The sequence below is a fragment of the Stenella coeruleoalba genome, assembly GCF_951394435.1.
Source record: "Stenella coeruleoalba genome assembly, chromosome: 8".
Lineage (NCBI taxonomy): Eukaryota > Metazoa > Chordata > Mammalia > Artiodactyla > Delphinidae > Stenella > Stenella coeruleoalba.
Window position 1 is genome coordinate 77796256 of NC_137154.1, and position 15661 is coordinate 77811916.

The following is a 15661-nucleotide window of genomic DNA, read 5'->3' on the forward strand; positions in this document are numbered from 1 at the left end:
TAGTGTCCAAAATATATAAAGAGTTCATACAACTCAACATCAAAAAACAATCAAATTAAAAATTGGCAGAAGATCTAAATAAACATTTTCTCAAGGAAGACATAAAGATGGCCTACAGGTACATGGAAAGATACTCTACTTCATTAATCATCAGGGAAATGCAAGTCAAAACCATAATGAGATATTGCATCATACCTGTTAGAACGGCTATTATCAAAAAGATGAGAAATAACTACTGTTGTGAAGGATATGGACAAAAGGGAACCCTTATGCACTGTTGGTGGCAACATAAATTGATGCAACCACTATGGAAAACAGTATGGAGATTCCTCAAAAAATTAAAAATAGAACTATCGTATGATTCAGTTACCACTTCTCGGTATTTATCTGACGTAAACAGAAACAATAACTCAAATAGATATGCAAACCCCCATGTTCATTTCACATTACTTACAATAGCCAAGATATGAAACAATCTAAGTGTCTAGCGATAGGTGAATGGATAAAGAAATTGTGGTATATACACACAATGGATTATTATTCAGCCATATAAAAGAAGGAAAATCTTGCCATTTGTGACAAATACGGATGGACTGTGAGAGTATTATGCTAAGTGAAATAAGTCAGACAGAGAAAGACAAATACTGTATAATATCGCTTATATGTGGAATTCAAAAAATAAACAAAACAAGCCCATAGATACATACAGAGAACAAATCAGTGGCTGCCAGAGACTGAGGATGGGGGCATGAGAGTAAAGGGTGAACTGTGCTTTATTTTTAGTCTGTTTAAATAAATTGAATTTTTAAAAATGAGGAAAAAAGTCCAATAGGAAAAGACACCGAACAACTGAGTAAAGTATTTAAAAACAAAAAACCATTCCCACAACTGCCCAATAATAATCACAAGTACATTTAGGGTAATCTATCTAGTCATTTTTTTCCAATTGAAAATTTTTCTGTAGAATTACTGTAACTAGAATAAAAGTATATTCTGACTATGTACAGCAGAAATAATAAAAAGCAAGCCCAGAGGCAACTGAGAATATGAACTACATGGAGCATTAGGAAACCCACAACAATAAAAATCCATGACAAATACAAGAAGAGGATTTTTACACTCGTCAACATATATGTACCTAAAATAGGAGCACCCAAATACGTGAAACAAATACTAACAGACATAAAGGGAGAAACAGATGGAAATACAATAATAATAGGAGATTTTAACACCCTACTCACATCAATGGACAGATCTTCTAGACAAAATCAATAAGGCAACAAATATCCAAAGGATACAATAGAACGGTTAGACTTAATTGATATTTTCAGGACATTACATCCAAAAAACCCAGAATACACATTGTTTTCAAGTTCACATGGAACATTCTCTAGGATTGACCACATACTAGAGCACAAAACAACCGTCAACAAATTAACAGTATAGAAATTATTTCAACCACAAGAAAAGATATATGAAAAAAAAAAACGATTACATGGAAACTAAACAAAATGCTACTAAGAAACCAATGGGTCAATGTGGAAATCAAAAAGGAAATTAAAAAATACTTTAAGACAAGTGACAATGAAAACACAACCATACAGAATCTATGGGATGCAGCAAAAGCAGTTCTTAGGAGGGAAGTTCATAGCGATACAGGCCTTCCTCAAGAAACAAGAAAAATATCTCAAAAAATAACCTAACCTATCACCTAAAAGAATCAAAAAAAAGAAGAACAAACAAAACCTAAAGTCAGCAGAAGGAAGGAAATAATAAAGCTCAGAGAGGAAATAAATAAAATTGAGATTAAAAAAATAGAAAAAATCAATAAAACCAGGACCTAGAAGAAAAGGCAGAACCCAAATAAAATAAGAAATGAAAAAGGATAAATATCAACTGATACCACAGACATGCAAAAAACCATAAGAGAATACTATGAACAATTATATGACAACAAATTTGACAAACTAGAAGAAACAGACAACTTTCTAGAAGCATACAGCCCACCACAAATGAATCAAAAAGAAATAGATAATTTGAACAGAGCAACCACTAGAAGTGAAATAGAACCTGTAATAAAAAAAAGAACTCCCTACAAACAAAAGTCCAGGACCAGATGGTTTCACAGGCGAATTCTACCAAACATACATAGAAGAAATTTTACTGATCCTTCTCAAACTCTTCCAAAAGACTCTTGAGGCAACACTCCCAAAGACATTCTACGAAGCCAGCGTCACGCTGATACTAAAACCAGACAAAGATACCACTAAAAAAGAAAAGTACAGGCCAATATCTTTGACGAACATAGATGCAAAAGTTCTCAACAAAATACTAGCAAACTGAATCCAACAACACACAGAAAAGATCATATACTGTGACCAAGTGGGATACATCCTAGGTTCACAAGGAAGGTTCAACACACGGAAATCTATCAATGTGATACACCACATCAACAAAAGAAAATACAAAAACCACATGATAATCTCAATAGACACAGAAAAAGCATTTGACAAAATTCAACATTCATTCATGATAAAAACTCTACCAAAATGGGTATAGAGGGAACATATCTCAATATAATAAAAGCCACTTTTGACAAACCCACAGCCAATATAATACTTAATGGTGAAAAGCTGAAAGCCCTGCTAAATTCTTGAACAAGACAAGGATGCCCACTCTCACCACTTCTATTCAAAATAGTACTAAAAGTTCTAGCCACAGCAATCAGACAAGAAAAAGAAATAAAAGGTATCCAAATTGGAAGGGAAGAGGTAAAATTGTCACTATATACAGATGACATGATACTATATATAGAAAACCCTGATGACGCCACACAAAAACTATTGGAACTGATAAATAAATTCAGCAAGGTAGCAGGATACAAGATTAACATACAGAAATCACTTGCATTTCTTTACACTAACAATGAAATAGCAGAAAGGGAATGTAAAAAAAATTACTTTTTAAAATCACACCAAAAAAACCCCCCAAAACTTAGGAATAAACCTGACCAAGGAGCTGAAAGACCTATATGCTGAGAACTATAAAACATTAATAAAGGAAATTAAAGATGATTCAAAGAAATGGAAAGATATCCCATGCTCTACTACCCAAAGTAATCTACAGATTTAATGCGATCCCTATCAAATTACCCATGACATTTTTCACAGAACTAGAATAAATAATCTTAAAATTTATACAGAACATAAAAGACCCAGAATTGCCAAAGCAATCCTGAGAAAAAAGAACAAAGCAGGAGGCACAACCCTCCCAGACAATACTACAAGGGTACAGTAATCAAAACAGCATGGTATTGGCACAAAAACAGACATAGGGATCAACGGAACAAAATAGAGAGCCCAGAAATAAATCCACACCCTTACAGTCAATTAATCTTCAACAAAGGAGGCAAGAATATAAAATGGGAGAAAGTCTTTTCAGCAAGTGTTGCTGGGAAAGTTGGACAGCTGCATGTAAATCAATGAAGTTAAAACACACCCTCACGCCATGCACAAAAGTAAACTCAAAATGGCTTAAAGACTTAGATATATATAAGACATGACACCATAAAACTCCTAGAAGAGATCATAGGCAAAACATTTCTGACATAAATCATACCAATGTTTTCTTAGGTTAGTCTCCCAAGGCAATAGAAATAAAAACAAAAATAAAAAAATGGGACCAAATCAAATTTACAAGCTTTTTCACTGCAAAGGAAACCATAAAAAAATGAAAAAAACAATATAGAGAACGGGAGAAAATATTTGCAAAAGATGCGACCGACAACGGCTTAATTTCCAAAATATACAAACAGCTCATAAAACCCAACAACAAAAAAGCAGACAACCCAGTTGAAGACCTAAAGAGGCATTTCTCCAAAGAAGACATACAGATGGACAACAGCACATGAAAAGATGCTCAACATCTCTAATTATTAGAAAAATGCAAATCAAAGCTACAATGAGGTACCACCTCACACCAGTCAGAATGGCCATCATTAAACAGTCTACAAATAACAAATTCTGGAGAGGGTGTGGAGAAAAGGGAACCCTCCTACACTGTTGGTAGGAACGTAAGTTGGTGCAGCCACTATGGAAAACTGTATGGAGGTTCCTCAGAAAACTAAAAATAGAATTACCATGTGATCCAGCAATCCCATTCCTGGGCATATATCTGGACAAAAGTATAATTCAAAAAGACACATGCATCCCTATGTTCATAGCAGATGCAAACTATTACATACAGAATGGATAAGCAACAAGGCCCTACTATATAGTACAGGGAACTATATTCAATATTCTGGAATAAACCATAATGGAAAAGAATATAAAAAAGAATGTATATATATGTATAACTGAATCACTCTGCTGTACAGCAGAAATTCACAGAACATTGTAAATCAACTATATTTCACTAAAAAAATTAATTAATAAAAAACTCCATGACATTGCACAACAATGTGAATGTACTTAATGCCACTGGGCTGTACACTTAAAAATGGCTAACATTGTGAATTTTATGTTATGTGTATTTTTCTACAATGAAATAAAACAAAAAACAAACAAAAACTCCAAGAAGTAAGGGCTTGGTCCATTTTGTAATGTGTCCTTACATTAGAGGCACTCAATAGATATTTGTTGAATAAAAGTAGAGAAAATGGGTCCAGTGATAGGATTTGTGTACCTTTTTCTAGTTTCTACCTCTGTCAACTCTTAATAACAAGGACAGTAAGAAGATAAACTAAATACTGCTTACAAGAAACATGCCTTGATGGTTCACTATTTATAACATCAGCCTGGTTCCTATCTTTCCATGCTAATGAACTCAGAAAATCAAGAAAGAAATCCATTTGTCCCAAACTAAAAGCACAAGAAAAGTGCCTGAGCATCTTTTTGGGACGTCCCTGGTGGTCCAGTGGTTAAGAATCCGCCTTCCAATGCAGGGAACGCGGGTTCGATCCCTGGCTAGGGAACTAAGATCCCACATGCTGTGGGGCAACCCATGTGCTGCAACTAGACAGGAGCCCGTGAGGTGCAAAGAAGACCCAGTGCAGCCAAAAAACAAAAACACAAACAAAAAGGGCCTCGTCTATTGTTTCAATAGGGAAGCAAGAGGGTGGGTTGAAATCTAACTGATGGGTGAAATATAAGTAGGGTCTCCCTGGAGTCCACCAAGGCAAATTAAGGCTACTGTGGCTGACCAGCTTAGCGTGACTTGTTCTACCGGCAAGATCAGCAGACTTACATATTCATAGTTCATATCTATAGGCAGAGTGCAAAATGTCATACCTAAAAATGTGCTTCAGAACTCAGTAATAAATTCCAGTATGCTTTTAGTTTCAGAATTTATTCACATCTTTGCTAAACTGAGAAAGACTATTAATCCAGTGAACTATCATTTACTGATGTCCACTAAGGGCAGCCCTTGATGGTAGGCTTTAGGGATTCACGAATGAACAAATCATGGTTAAGACAGGTCAGTGTACCAGCTTACATGTACTTGACTAGCTGATATTACTTTATGTATCCTAGACAGATAATCTGTTTCCTGACCTTTTTAAACTCACCTATTGGGTTATCATTGGAGTCTTCCACAGACATAGGATTCTTCTTACCTGGAGATCCTATAAAAACAAAGAAATATCCTGTGATGAAAGGACATTTAATATTTAACTAAGAACACTGGCAATATGTTTCTTTCTGTCTCTGGGGTGGTGGTGGTGTGGGGGAAGGGTAGATTATTCCACAGGAAGTTCTACTTTTGCCACTGTTGCTATGAAATATACCTTGAAACTGTCAGTAAATCTGGGACTGTATTATTGGATTTTTCAAGACAGAAAACATATGGCTAATGTAACACTTATATAGTACTTACTATGTGCCAGCCAATGATACAATAGTTTGCCAAAGTTCATTCACCCACATGAGGACACAGTGGTTGGTGAGGAATTTTTGCTACTGACAACTCTGCTCTTCTGAGTAGAGTGGACCATCCTGGGAGGGGCCCTTACTATTAATGGGTGCTCCTAGGTCTTGTACCACCAACATGCCTAACTGCATACAATGGAGAGAAGATGAAGTGGGTTAGGATTTTCATTTAAAATTGCAAGCCTTCTCAGTATAATTCTTTGAATTTTTAGCTAGTACCTTAAATTTGGAAAAAGTTTGGAAGAATTCTATGCCCCAGTTAAGCAACTTTTCAGAGTGGGTTATTCATCTTTGGTCTTTGTATAATGAAAGATTAACACATATACTACATGGGAGGCAAGTAAGTTTATTACTGTGTACTTTTCACAAAGATAGTTTTCCCCTACCCAAAAAACCTTCAAAGTACAAAGAAAGTAAGCAATAACAACTTTGAAGGAGCTATCTTTACTGTGCGTTTCTTCCTCTTGCTGGAACCATAATCCATTTATCACAAAAGAATATAGTGTGAAGATTAAACTTGAAAAAGATCAAGGTCAGTAGACTGTACAGATGTATTTAGCAGCAGGTAGCAAATAACTGCCAACATTATTAAGGGCTTACTACATGCCAGGCCTCATGGGGAGCATGTAACTTGCATTAGCTCATCTAACCCTCACAACAATTCTGTGACAGGAACACTGTTGTGCAGTGACAGAACTGAGACCCAGAGGAGGCCACCCAGCTAGTAAGTGGCAGAGTCTGGATTTGGACCAGGCTGTTTGATTCCAAAGCCTGTACTTGTGAATGCCAAAATGGAACCGTTGATTTTCTGCTATAAACCTGCTTCTGCCCCAGTGTTCCCAGTTGTTGCATTACCAGTTGTTCAATCCTAAAACCAAGAGGTCATCTTTTGATTCTTCCTTCTTCCTCACTCCACCATGCAATCCATTAGCAAATGATTTCAGTTCTACCCCCCAAAAAGATCTAGACTCTATCTACTTATCTCCATTACCACGTGCTTTCATCTTTTGCCTAGACTGCTACGAGAGCCTCCTGTTTTTGTCTACCTGCTGTTGTCACTCCTATGAGGGATGATTTCCTGGCAACCCTTTTTTTTTTTTTTTTTTTTTGCGTGAGGAAGAAGGCAGAAGCAGTGTTCCTCTTTCTAGCTTTAGGACCTTTTCTCCTCTTTTCAAAAAATACTTATGAAGTACCTACTATGGGCAGGCACTGTTTCTGTGTCCTAAGAGATAAAGAATGTCACGGACAATCTAAGAACAAGGAGGCTGATGCTTTACCTGACAAAATGACCAAGTATTAAAATAGAATATTGCACTAAATAGAAGAAAAGAAAGTTAAGTTCATGAAGTGGCATAGGCTCATTAAAGATTAATTTCATATCCTAATTGGCTACCCATTATGGTGGCTTTTGAAGCCTGGGAATCACTTTAGAAAGTCCCTGTTTTTTGCATTTCCCCTGCAGGCTAAGAACACTTTAACTAGGGCTTGCCTATGGTTTGATAGATGTAATCTAGAGAGTCGGAAATGGCCATCTCTTAGCGGAAATGGCCATCTCTTAGCAACCTATTTGAACTCTTTAATGCAGCGTTTCTGAAGCCACCTTAATCCTTGGACTTTTCCATTTAAGGGTCAATAAAGTTCTTCCTTTCCCCTAAGGCTGTTTAAGGTGGGTTTCTGTCACTTGCCACCAAAAGTCCTGATTAATAGCCTCCCCCACCCTTACGTCTTTCATTGAACTACCACAATCTATCCTGTCTGCTGGCTTGCTAACTTGCTCATAGTATCCCTCCTCCTTCAACTGAAGATATTTATGAAACTATGCAGCAGACTGTGAAGGATATTTTAAAAGAAGAATTTCAATAATGTTTTTATCTTCTCCCACAATATTCTGGGCAATGTCAGTATTGTGGATAAAAGTATTATCTACTTGAAGAGCCAACATCACCTACTGTAGCTTAGTGGCAAAATGGTTAATTGAGAGTTTAGATTCTGGCCTCTGAAATCAAACATGTATTAGTTGTTTCACTTTGAATAAATTAGGTAACTTCTAAGCCTCAGTTTCCTCATTTATAAAATGGGGATAATACTGTGAGGATCCAATGGGAGTAAGTATGGACCTCAATTAGCATAGTGTGAGAAGCACTGGAAAAGTGTCTAGTAAAAATTATCTATATAAGCTCTAGTATGACAAAAATCACTGTACTTCATAATGACACTTTATACAGATTACACACTGCATATAAAGACTAGGACAACCTTTACTTGCTCTTTTGAGACATCCTCTACAGAACCTTCCTTTACTCTAGTTTCAAGGTGGACTGTATAGTCTGCAGAAATGGATTCCAGCTCACATTGGTTATACTAGTTTATGAAATCAAGGCTTTCATATAGTAGAGCATTCCAAGTTTTCCAAATAGCATTAACGTCTAGTGAGACATCAAGTAACAAATAGAACAAACAGTGAGTATTAAAACAGGGCAAAAAAAAATCTGTTATGAGGGCAAAAGAAAAGCAAGCACACTCAGTTTCTCTACTCAGTAATTCTTTAGAGAAACAATAAGCAGGTATACTTTCACAAAGTAACAAATAAAAAAATGGAAAGCAACTCATAAATATTGGCATAAAATTATCAGCAAAATATACTGTTTAATTCCAGATAGTCCACTTTTACAATAAAATACCTCATAATATTGAAACTATGACGGACATGATTTTACTGATCATTCTTTCCTGAAATGATCTCAAAATTAGCTCTACAAAGCCAGTCTGTCACATGTGCAATTCAGCAAACAAAAAAATTCAGCAAAACAAACAAAAACTGTTATTGTCTAACTCACCCAGATTATTCTAGCAAAAGCAGGTGTTGTGCCTGAACCCCCTGGTTTTGCAAACTGCTGGATAAAACTAATGTAATATACAGTGGATAGAATTTAAAACCAGGAAAAACTTGGGTCATTTAAACTAACTTATTCTAGTTTACTGACCATTAATCAGTGACCTGACCTCTATAAGAGCTGACAAAGAGAAAACAGAATTTACACAGCAAATCAGTTTTCAGGACTTTATCCAAAAAGTCCCCAAAGGGCCAAGGGCCTAAAGGGACACCTCCACTTCCCCCAGAAGAGAAATGTCAAAATCATTTTGTTATGATTTTACTGACGACGTCGTGGACTCCTAACAATAGCGCAGCTGTGATCGTAAGGCTGCACAGCTGATACGCGCCTCGGCCCGCCTCGGCCGGTGTTTACGGTACACGAGGGGCTGGTAGCGCCCATCCACAGAAGCACAAGCATCACCTGCGCCCGGGAGCGCTGTCCGCACCCCAAAAGCTCCCAACCAGCTACACGAGCCCCAAAGCGTCTGGGGTCCTTAAGACTATAAATAATTGGTTTGATATTACACAATTAGGCGATGAAACGCCGGAAAACGCCTAAAGGTTCCGCAACTAACTGGTAGACATATTTGCTCAAGAATCGGTAGACATATTTTTCAATCCATCTAATCGTTTACAAAAGGAAGGCTTAGATAATCTCTAACCTCCCAGGAAAACATTAACTTCGGGGAAAGACTGTAACAACTGAGTTGAACCCCTGCTGAAGGCCCATCCTTCGGTAACTCAACAGGTTATACGCACTCCTCCAGGCCTGCGTCCGCTGCTTGCAGAAAAACTGAGGGGAAGGACTGGACCATTTCTTAAGCAGGCGGCCTTGGGACAGGTGGGGGACTGGCCCAAGTCTCAGTTTTCCCTCTGATGGGGCCATCAGGTCACCTCCAGGACTGCCCCGTGCGTTCGGCCTAAGACTTGCAGAACTTTCTGCACAACCAGATCCAACTTGGAAACTCCCGATGGGCAGCGCGACTCCTCCCGGAGCCGGGGCTGGCGACCCCCGCAGCCACTTACCCTCCGGGTCTGTGCTGTCGGCGATGATCTTCAGCAGCGCTACCCCCACCACGACCCCCAGGGCCAGCACAGCCAAGATACCTCGCGAGCCGAGTCCCATTGTTCCGAGGCAGGACGCAGAGGCCGCGTGGGTTCCCGAAGAGGTGGCGGCTGCGCTGGTTAGAGCTGTGCCTTAGCGCACCCGAGCCCGCCCCGCGTCCCCTTCCGCCACGCACGCCTCACCTCCCACCGCCTGCCCCCCAAAGACCAAATAGGGCGCGGGAGCCTGGCCTGGAGAGGGCGTCGCGTGCCTGCCCCGGCGGCGGGACGGGGCGGGGCTGAGGCGGCGGGGCGGGGCCGACACGCGGGGGCGGGGTTTGCGATTTGAAGCACCCGGACCCTCCTTCAGGGTCTTCCCCGTGTGACGCGCGCATGCGAGCCGCGGAATGCTCGAGCAGTTTTCTTTTTTTTCCGGAAAGGGTAGTTTTGTTTTTTTGGATAGAAGCGAGTACCTCTGCCTCTCCAGATACCGAGTACGCCGGGCTTTGCTGGGCCCGGAAGGAAGTCTTTGAAGAGTAGTTTTTAGGTGAGGCACGGAGGCTGCGTGCGGTCAGAGTGAGAGGGAGAAGTCGCAGGCGAGGACAGCGTAAAGGGAGGTACAGGAAAGAGGGTTTTTTTCCTCCGAGTGACCCAGCCTAAGATGGGGCGGGGGTGAGGGGCTCGACAAATTAATTAAGTGCATACGTAAAACATCCATGATCTCTATACCCCAAATAACACCTCATCCTCTTCCACGGGTTCCCTGCTTCTCTGGCTAGCTAACGTGCCTAAAGAGATTATCCGAGTGGACGCGGGGGGATGGTGGTGGGGGGATTTGGAAGAATTGGTAGCTGTTCATAGGCAAGTATAGCCAGCAAGGCCGAGGCTGCACACGTCTAACCTAGTCCCTTTTCTCCTTGGTGTCTGCTGTCCCAGTTCAGATGGATTAACCTGTTTTGAATAGTTTTTGGCTAAGTTCCTCTTCAGCCCTTGGAGCCAATTCTACTCACCTGTCTTGACTTGCAGTGCTCCTACAGACTGCATTTTGTTTTTGCTAAGAAACTCCGAAGTGACCTGTAGCAACCCGTGGCTGATGCAAGAGAACGACAAAGATTGAGTCCTCATTTGGGTGGGAAACCTTCAGTTGAAAAGGATCCAGGGCACTTAAAATCCTGGTGAATCCACCCCCCTTCCCAACACTCTAAATGTTGCAGATCTAAATGTTGTTGATTCTCTTGGTACCTGACCCAGATTCATGCCATAAGGACCACGATATCATAGTTGTATTCCCAAAAATATGTTATGAGAGATAGTACTTTCTGATCTCAGGTAAGGCTATCAGTATAGACATGATTAATCATGGGGATTAAGTGGGGCAGTCTGTCCTAAATTTGCAGACCCCCATCTGTTGTTTCAACCAAACTTGCAAGTACTCGTTGGCATCCACCATGGGCAAAAAGCAAGCACTGCACATTTAGCTTTTGGTTACTCCATTTGATTGGGGAATCTGGTTTAGGAATAAATTGTTCTGGTGGCTGCCTATACCTTTGTTCAGGCATTTCACAATCCAGGCTCAACCTGTCTTTCCAACCTTGGTTCAGCTACCAATGAACAAGGGTGCTCTCTGGTTCTTTGGCATTTGACAGGAGTAGCAGCAGAGGTGGCTGACTTTGTTGGCAGCACTGGCAGCAACAGCAGTTTCTCAGTGGTTGCAAGATTGAGTTTCCGATGCAGAAGTGCATGGGTGGGGAACTGCAATAGAGACAGTTTCCTCACTGGACTAGTTCTGCAGTGATTTTGTGCATTATTCCTGGAGGCCTAGCGTCTGCCATGATTCTCTTTACCCTCCAGTAATTCTGAGAGCCACCCAATATCTTCAACATGCTCCTTTTCTGCTATGTCAGCAAGAGTTAGCTCTTCTTTCTCAAAACTAAGAATCCTGACTTTATACGGTTCATTATGTCTTTTCCCCCTAGTAGGCTACAATTTCCATTGGTAAATTGGTAATAGCTGGTAAGGCATCTTTAATCAGATGCTTTACCAGCTATTTACTGAGTGCTTACTGTGTGATGGGCAGTGTCCTAATAGAGCTTACAATATAGTGGCAAGACAGATACATTGACAGTTACAGTCTAGTAACGGAAACAGAGTGTGATTAGAGGCTATGATGTAGTCATGGAAAAGCACACATTGGATCCAGGGTCTGTATCTTTATATTTGTACTTGAGGGTATAACACACTTCCTGTCACATAGAAGGCATAGAAGGCATTCAGTTTCTATTCGTGGAATGAATTTTAGGTGGAGATAAACAAAGCAGCAAAACTCTGGTAATCTTCTCCCTCAATTATGTCCCTTTTAAAAATCCATCCTGTATTTCCCGTATGTCTGTATCTTTGGCTTAAGGTCACCTAAGGGTGCACCAGAGACTGGAACCATCATTTATTCATTAATCCAATCAGTCAGTATCCAAAAATTTATTGCACACATGACATGTACCAGGCGCTATTCTAGGTGCTAGGAAATAGCAGTGAATAACACTGATCTACCTGATAGACCAAGTGAGTGGTTTCAAAGTGAGTTAGTTTCTGGATAGGAATGGCAGAAACTGCTTCTGTTATGACTGTACAAGAGATATTGAGATTTCATGTTATTCCACTGAAACTTACTTATATCCCACAGTAAGTTTTTAGTTGTAAAAAGAAAGAGGTGATAGAGGAAGGCTCATCCGGTTTGATGTCCACAGATGATTATTACTTTCTAGCTATGTATTATTACTTTCTAGCTATGTATAAATCAGTCTGTTGATAAATCCATACTTGCATGAGGAACAAATCAGAATCTACCTGGCTTTGAGACCGTGAGGTAGCTGCAAATAAGGCAAGGCAGTGGAAAGATTTAACACAAGAGTATAACTTGGCCTGTGGCCATTTCCCTGTCTCTGCCAATTTTCTGTCAACTTCCATTTTAGCAGATTGACAACATGTTATAAACTGTGATTAAGTCTTCACAATGAAAGCTGATTTTTTGGGTCCTTTCCCTCTTCTGCACCCCTGCTTCCTTTCCCTGTGTATTAGAGTCCCTGTTTTTCTCACACCTTCTTCTTCCCTCTCATTTTAGTTTTTCCTTCTTTTTTTTTGTCCCTGAGGGTACGAACTTCAGCCAGAGTGTGAATCTGTTCAATTAATCCAAAAAAAACCGCCCCCCCAAAAACCTTACTGGGTATCTTGTGTTCAGTGCTACATAGGATTCTAAGATTAAGACAAGAGCAAAAATAAAAATAAAACAAGCAAAAAAAAAAAAAAGTAATGGTAAAGATAAACAAACAAAGAAAGACCAATGAGCTCCACAATTGGATTTTAATTTTGAAACAAGGAGGTCAGAGAAGAGAGTTCTGGGTGGACTAAAGTTTTAAGGAATGACTTCTCAAAAAGGAATTGGAGAGTTGTGTCTGAATCTGAAAGGTCTGGTTGAGAGAGAGGTGGTGACGGTGAGTTTTCAGTACGGATCTGGCAGGATTATGTTGTGCTATGAGGACAGTAGGAAGGTGAGATCTGAGTTCAGAGATTTCAGTGGCAGGCACTAGGAAGTCCCATGGGCCTTTCCGTTGTTAGTCCCAGGTTATTTATCAGCTCCTACTTTGACTCTTTTTGTTTCTTCTCTATAGGAGGCTATAGGGATTCAGCATACTTTCCTTTCCTGTTTGAAGTCACTGCCACCTACCCCATTCTTTGGTGTTCTTATTTCTTCAAGGCTTCATATGGAGTTAGTTGCAAGTCCCCATGCCATTCTATAGTAAGAGCTAATCACGATGGAGAAAACTGACAATAGATAAAATAGCTATTGTGAGGAAGTTAAAGAAAAATCCGAAATAAAGTTCTTAGACATTTTGTTTTTTTAAAGAACTTCACATTACCTTTTAATTAATTTATTTATTTATTTTTGGCTGTGTTTTAGGTCTTTGTTTCTGTGCGAGGGCTTTCTCCAGTTGCGGCGAGCGGGGGCCACTCTTCATTGCGGTTTGCGGGCCTCTCACTGTCGCGGCCTCACGTTGCGGAGCACAGGCTCCAGACGCGCAGGCTCCAGACGCGCAGGCTCAGTAGCTGTGGCTTACAGGCCTAGTTGCTCCACGGCATGTGGGATCCTCCCAGACCAGGGCTCGAACCCATGTCCCCTGCATTGGTATGCAGACTCTCAACCACCGCGCCACCAGGGAAGCCCCAAGTTCTTAGACTTTTGATCCCTGCTCAGTATTTCCTATCTCGCATATAGGAGATGGAAGAGTAAGGCTTACCATCCATTCAACAAAAGTTTGAGCAATTGAAAACATACATACACACAAGAAACAACTAGAAATGTGTCATGCTGATAAAACACAGCAATGTGATGGAGAACAACTAGGTGGTTACTTTAGAATAAATAGGTAAGTCCTCTCTAAGTAGATAAAAGTTAAACTGAGTCCTTAAAAGGAGCCATGTGAAAACCAGGGGAAAGTACATTTTAACCAAGCTTGATGTGTCGGGGAAACAGAAAGAAAGCAAGTGTGGCTGAAGCAGGAAGTATAAAATGAGGTTTGGGGCTTTTCAGGTTAGTTGGGTGTTAATTTAAGTATGATGAAAAGCCATTAAAGAGTAAGCAGTGGCATTTTATGATTTATATTTTTATAAAAGATTACACTAGCTGTAGAGAGGAACAAGAGTAGAAACAGGAAGTGCAGTTAGAGGCTGATGCATCGTGGGCTTGAACTAGGGTAGAAGTAGTGAAAATGGAAGAACTGAATGGATTTGGGATGTGGATTGAGTGTGGAGTCAATTGGATGTGGTGTTTGAGGGAAAGAGAAATTAAGGCAAAATCCTAAGTTTGTGGCTTGAGAACTGGATGAGTGGTAGCTCTACATCCCTTATCCTGGAATATTCAGTCACACTTTCTGAACTCCATCCCACTGTCCTTCTGTCCTTCTGAGTCTCTGCATACAGAGATAGCCAGGGAGAACAAAAAGTTTCAGTGATTATCTGTTGGTGCTTACTCGACCCATGTCAAGTAGTATTAAGTGTTACTTAAGTCTGCTGTCACCTAGGAGTAGTGCACTTTGGATATTACTGGACTGGGGGAAGAGATGAAATAAGAAATATAGTTAAACAGATGTAACTGTCGTTTGGAGGACCATATCATAGTGTTGGGGAAAGAAAACAAAGACTCCAACAAAAGACCCCTCTGTACCAATATAGAAGAGAGAGAGAATGTAATTTTACTATTAGGTAAGCATTATCAGTGATAACATGCATATAAGATATCACAAAAGTGAATACAAAATTTGGAGAAATTTCCACACAGATTTATGCAGAAAGTAGAAGAGAGAAAAATGAAAACTTATCTCTGTGAGAGACAAGATGATGTACCTTGTAATTGTCTCATTATACCCATGAGAGACCTCTGAGCTAATTCCAGAGTAAATGTTTACAGTTTCAAGGGTCAGAAAGCCTGTGACTCTGCTTTGTAAGATCAAAAGATCAGACCATTTTTATCAGCCTATTATATGCCCTCAAGGTGACACCCCAAAGAGGAGAGGGTGGGTAGGCCGTGACCTCCATCCTCAAAGAAAATTTCATCATTTTACCTTTACAACTTGTCACATTTTTTTCCAAAGAACTTTCATGTAGCCCACCCCAAATAAATAATATATGAGAATTTCATTACGTGATGAGAATAAAAGAAAGGACAGTACATTATAAGCATTTGTGATTTCTCCCACTTCCTCCGCCTTCTTCTCCCCCAGTCCTAACTCCTGGGTCTCCTTCCAAGAGAGGGGCTGAGTGT

General features: G+C 40.0%; 1 protein-coding gene across 1 annotated transcript in view; it reads right to left on the reverse strand.

The window, feature by feature from the left end:
* Positions 1-10197, reverse strand: part of TMEM123 (transmembrane protein 123) — a 72520-nt gene extending 62323 nt beyond the window's left edge. The window contains exons 1-2 of the mRNA XM_079928095.1: positions 9829-10197; positions 5567-5623 (exon numbers count right to left, since the gene is read on the reverse strand). Coding sequence (XP_079784221.1) covers positions 5567-5623; positions 9829-9928 — 157 coding nt within the window. The 5' untranslated portion in view covers positions 9929-10197. The remainder of the gene's footprint in view (positions 1-5566; positions 5624-9828) is intronic.
* Between the last annotated feature and the right edge of the window lie 5464 nt (positions 10198-15661).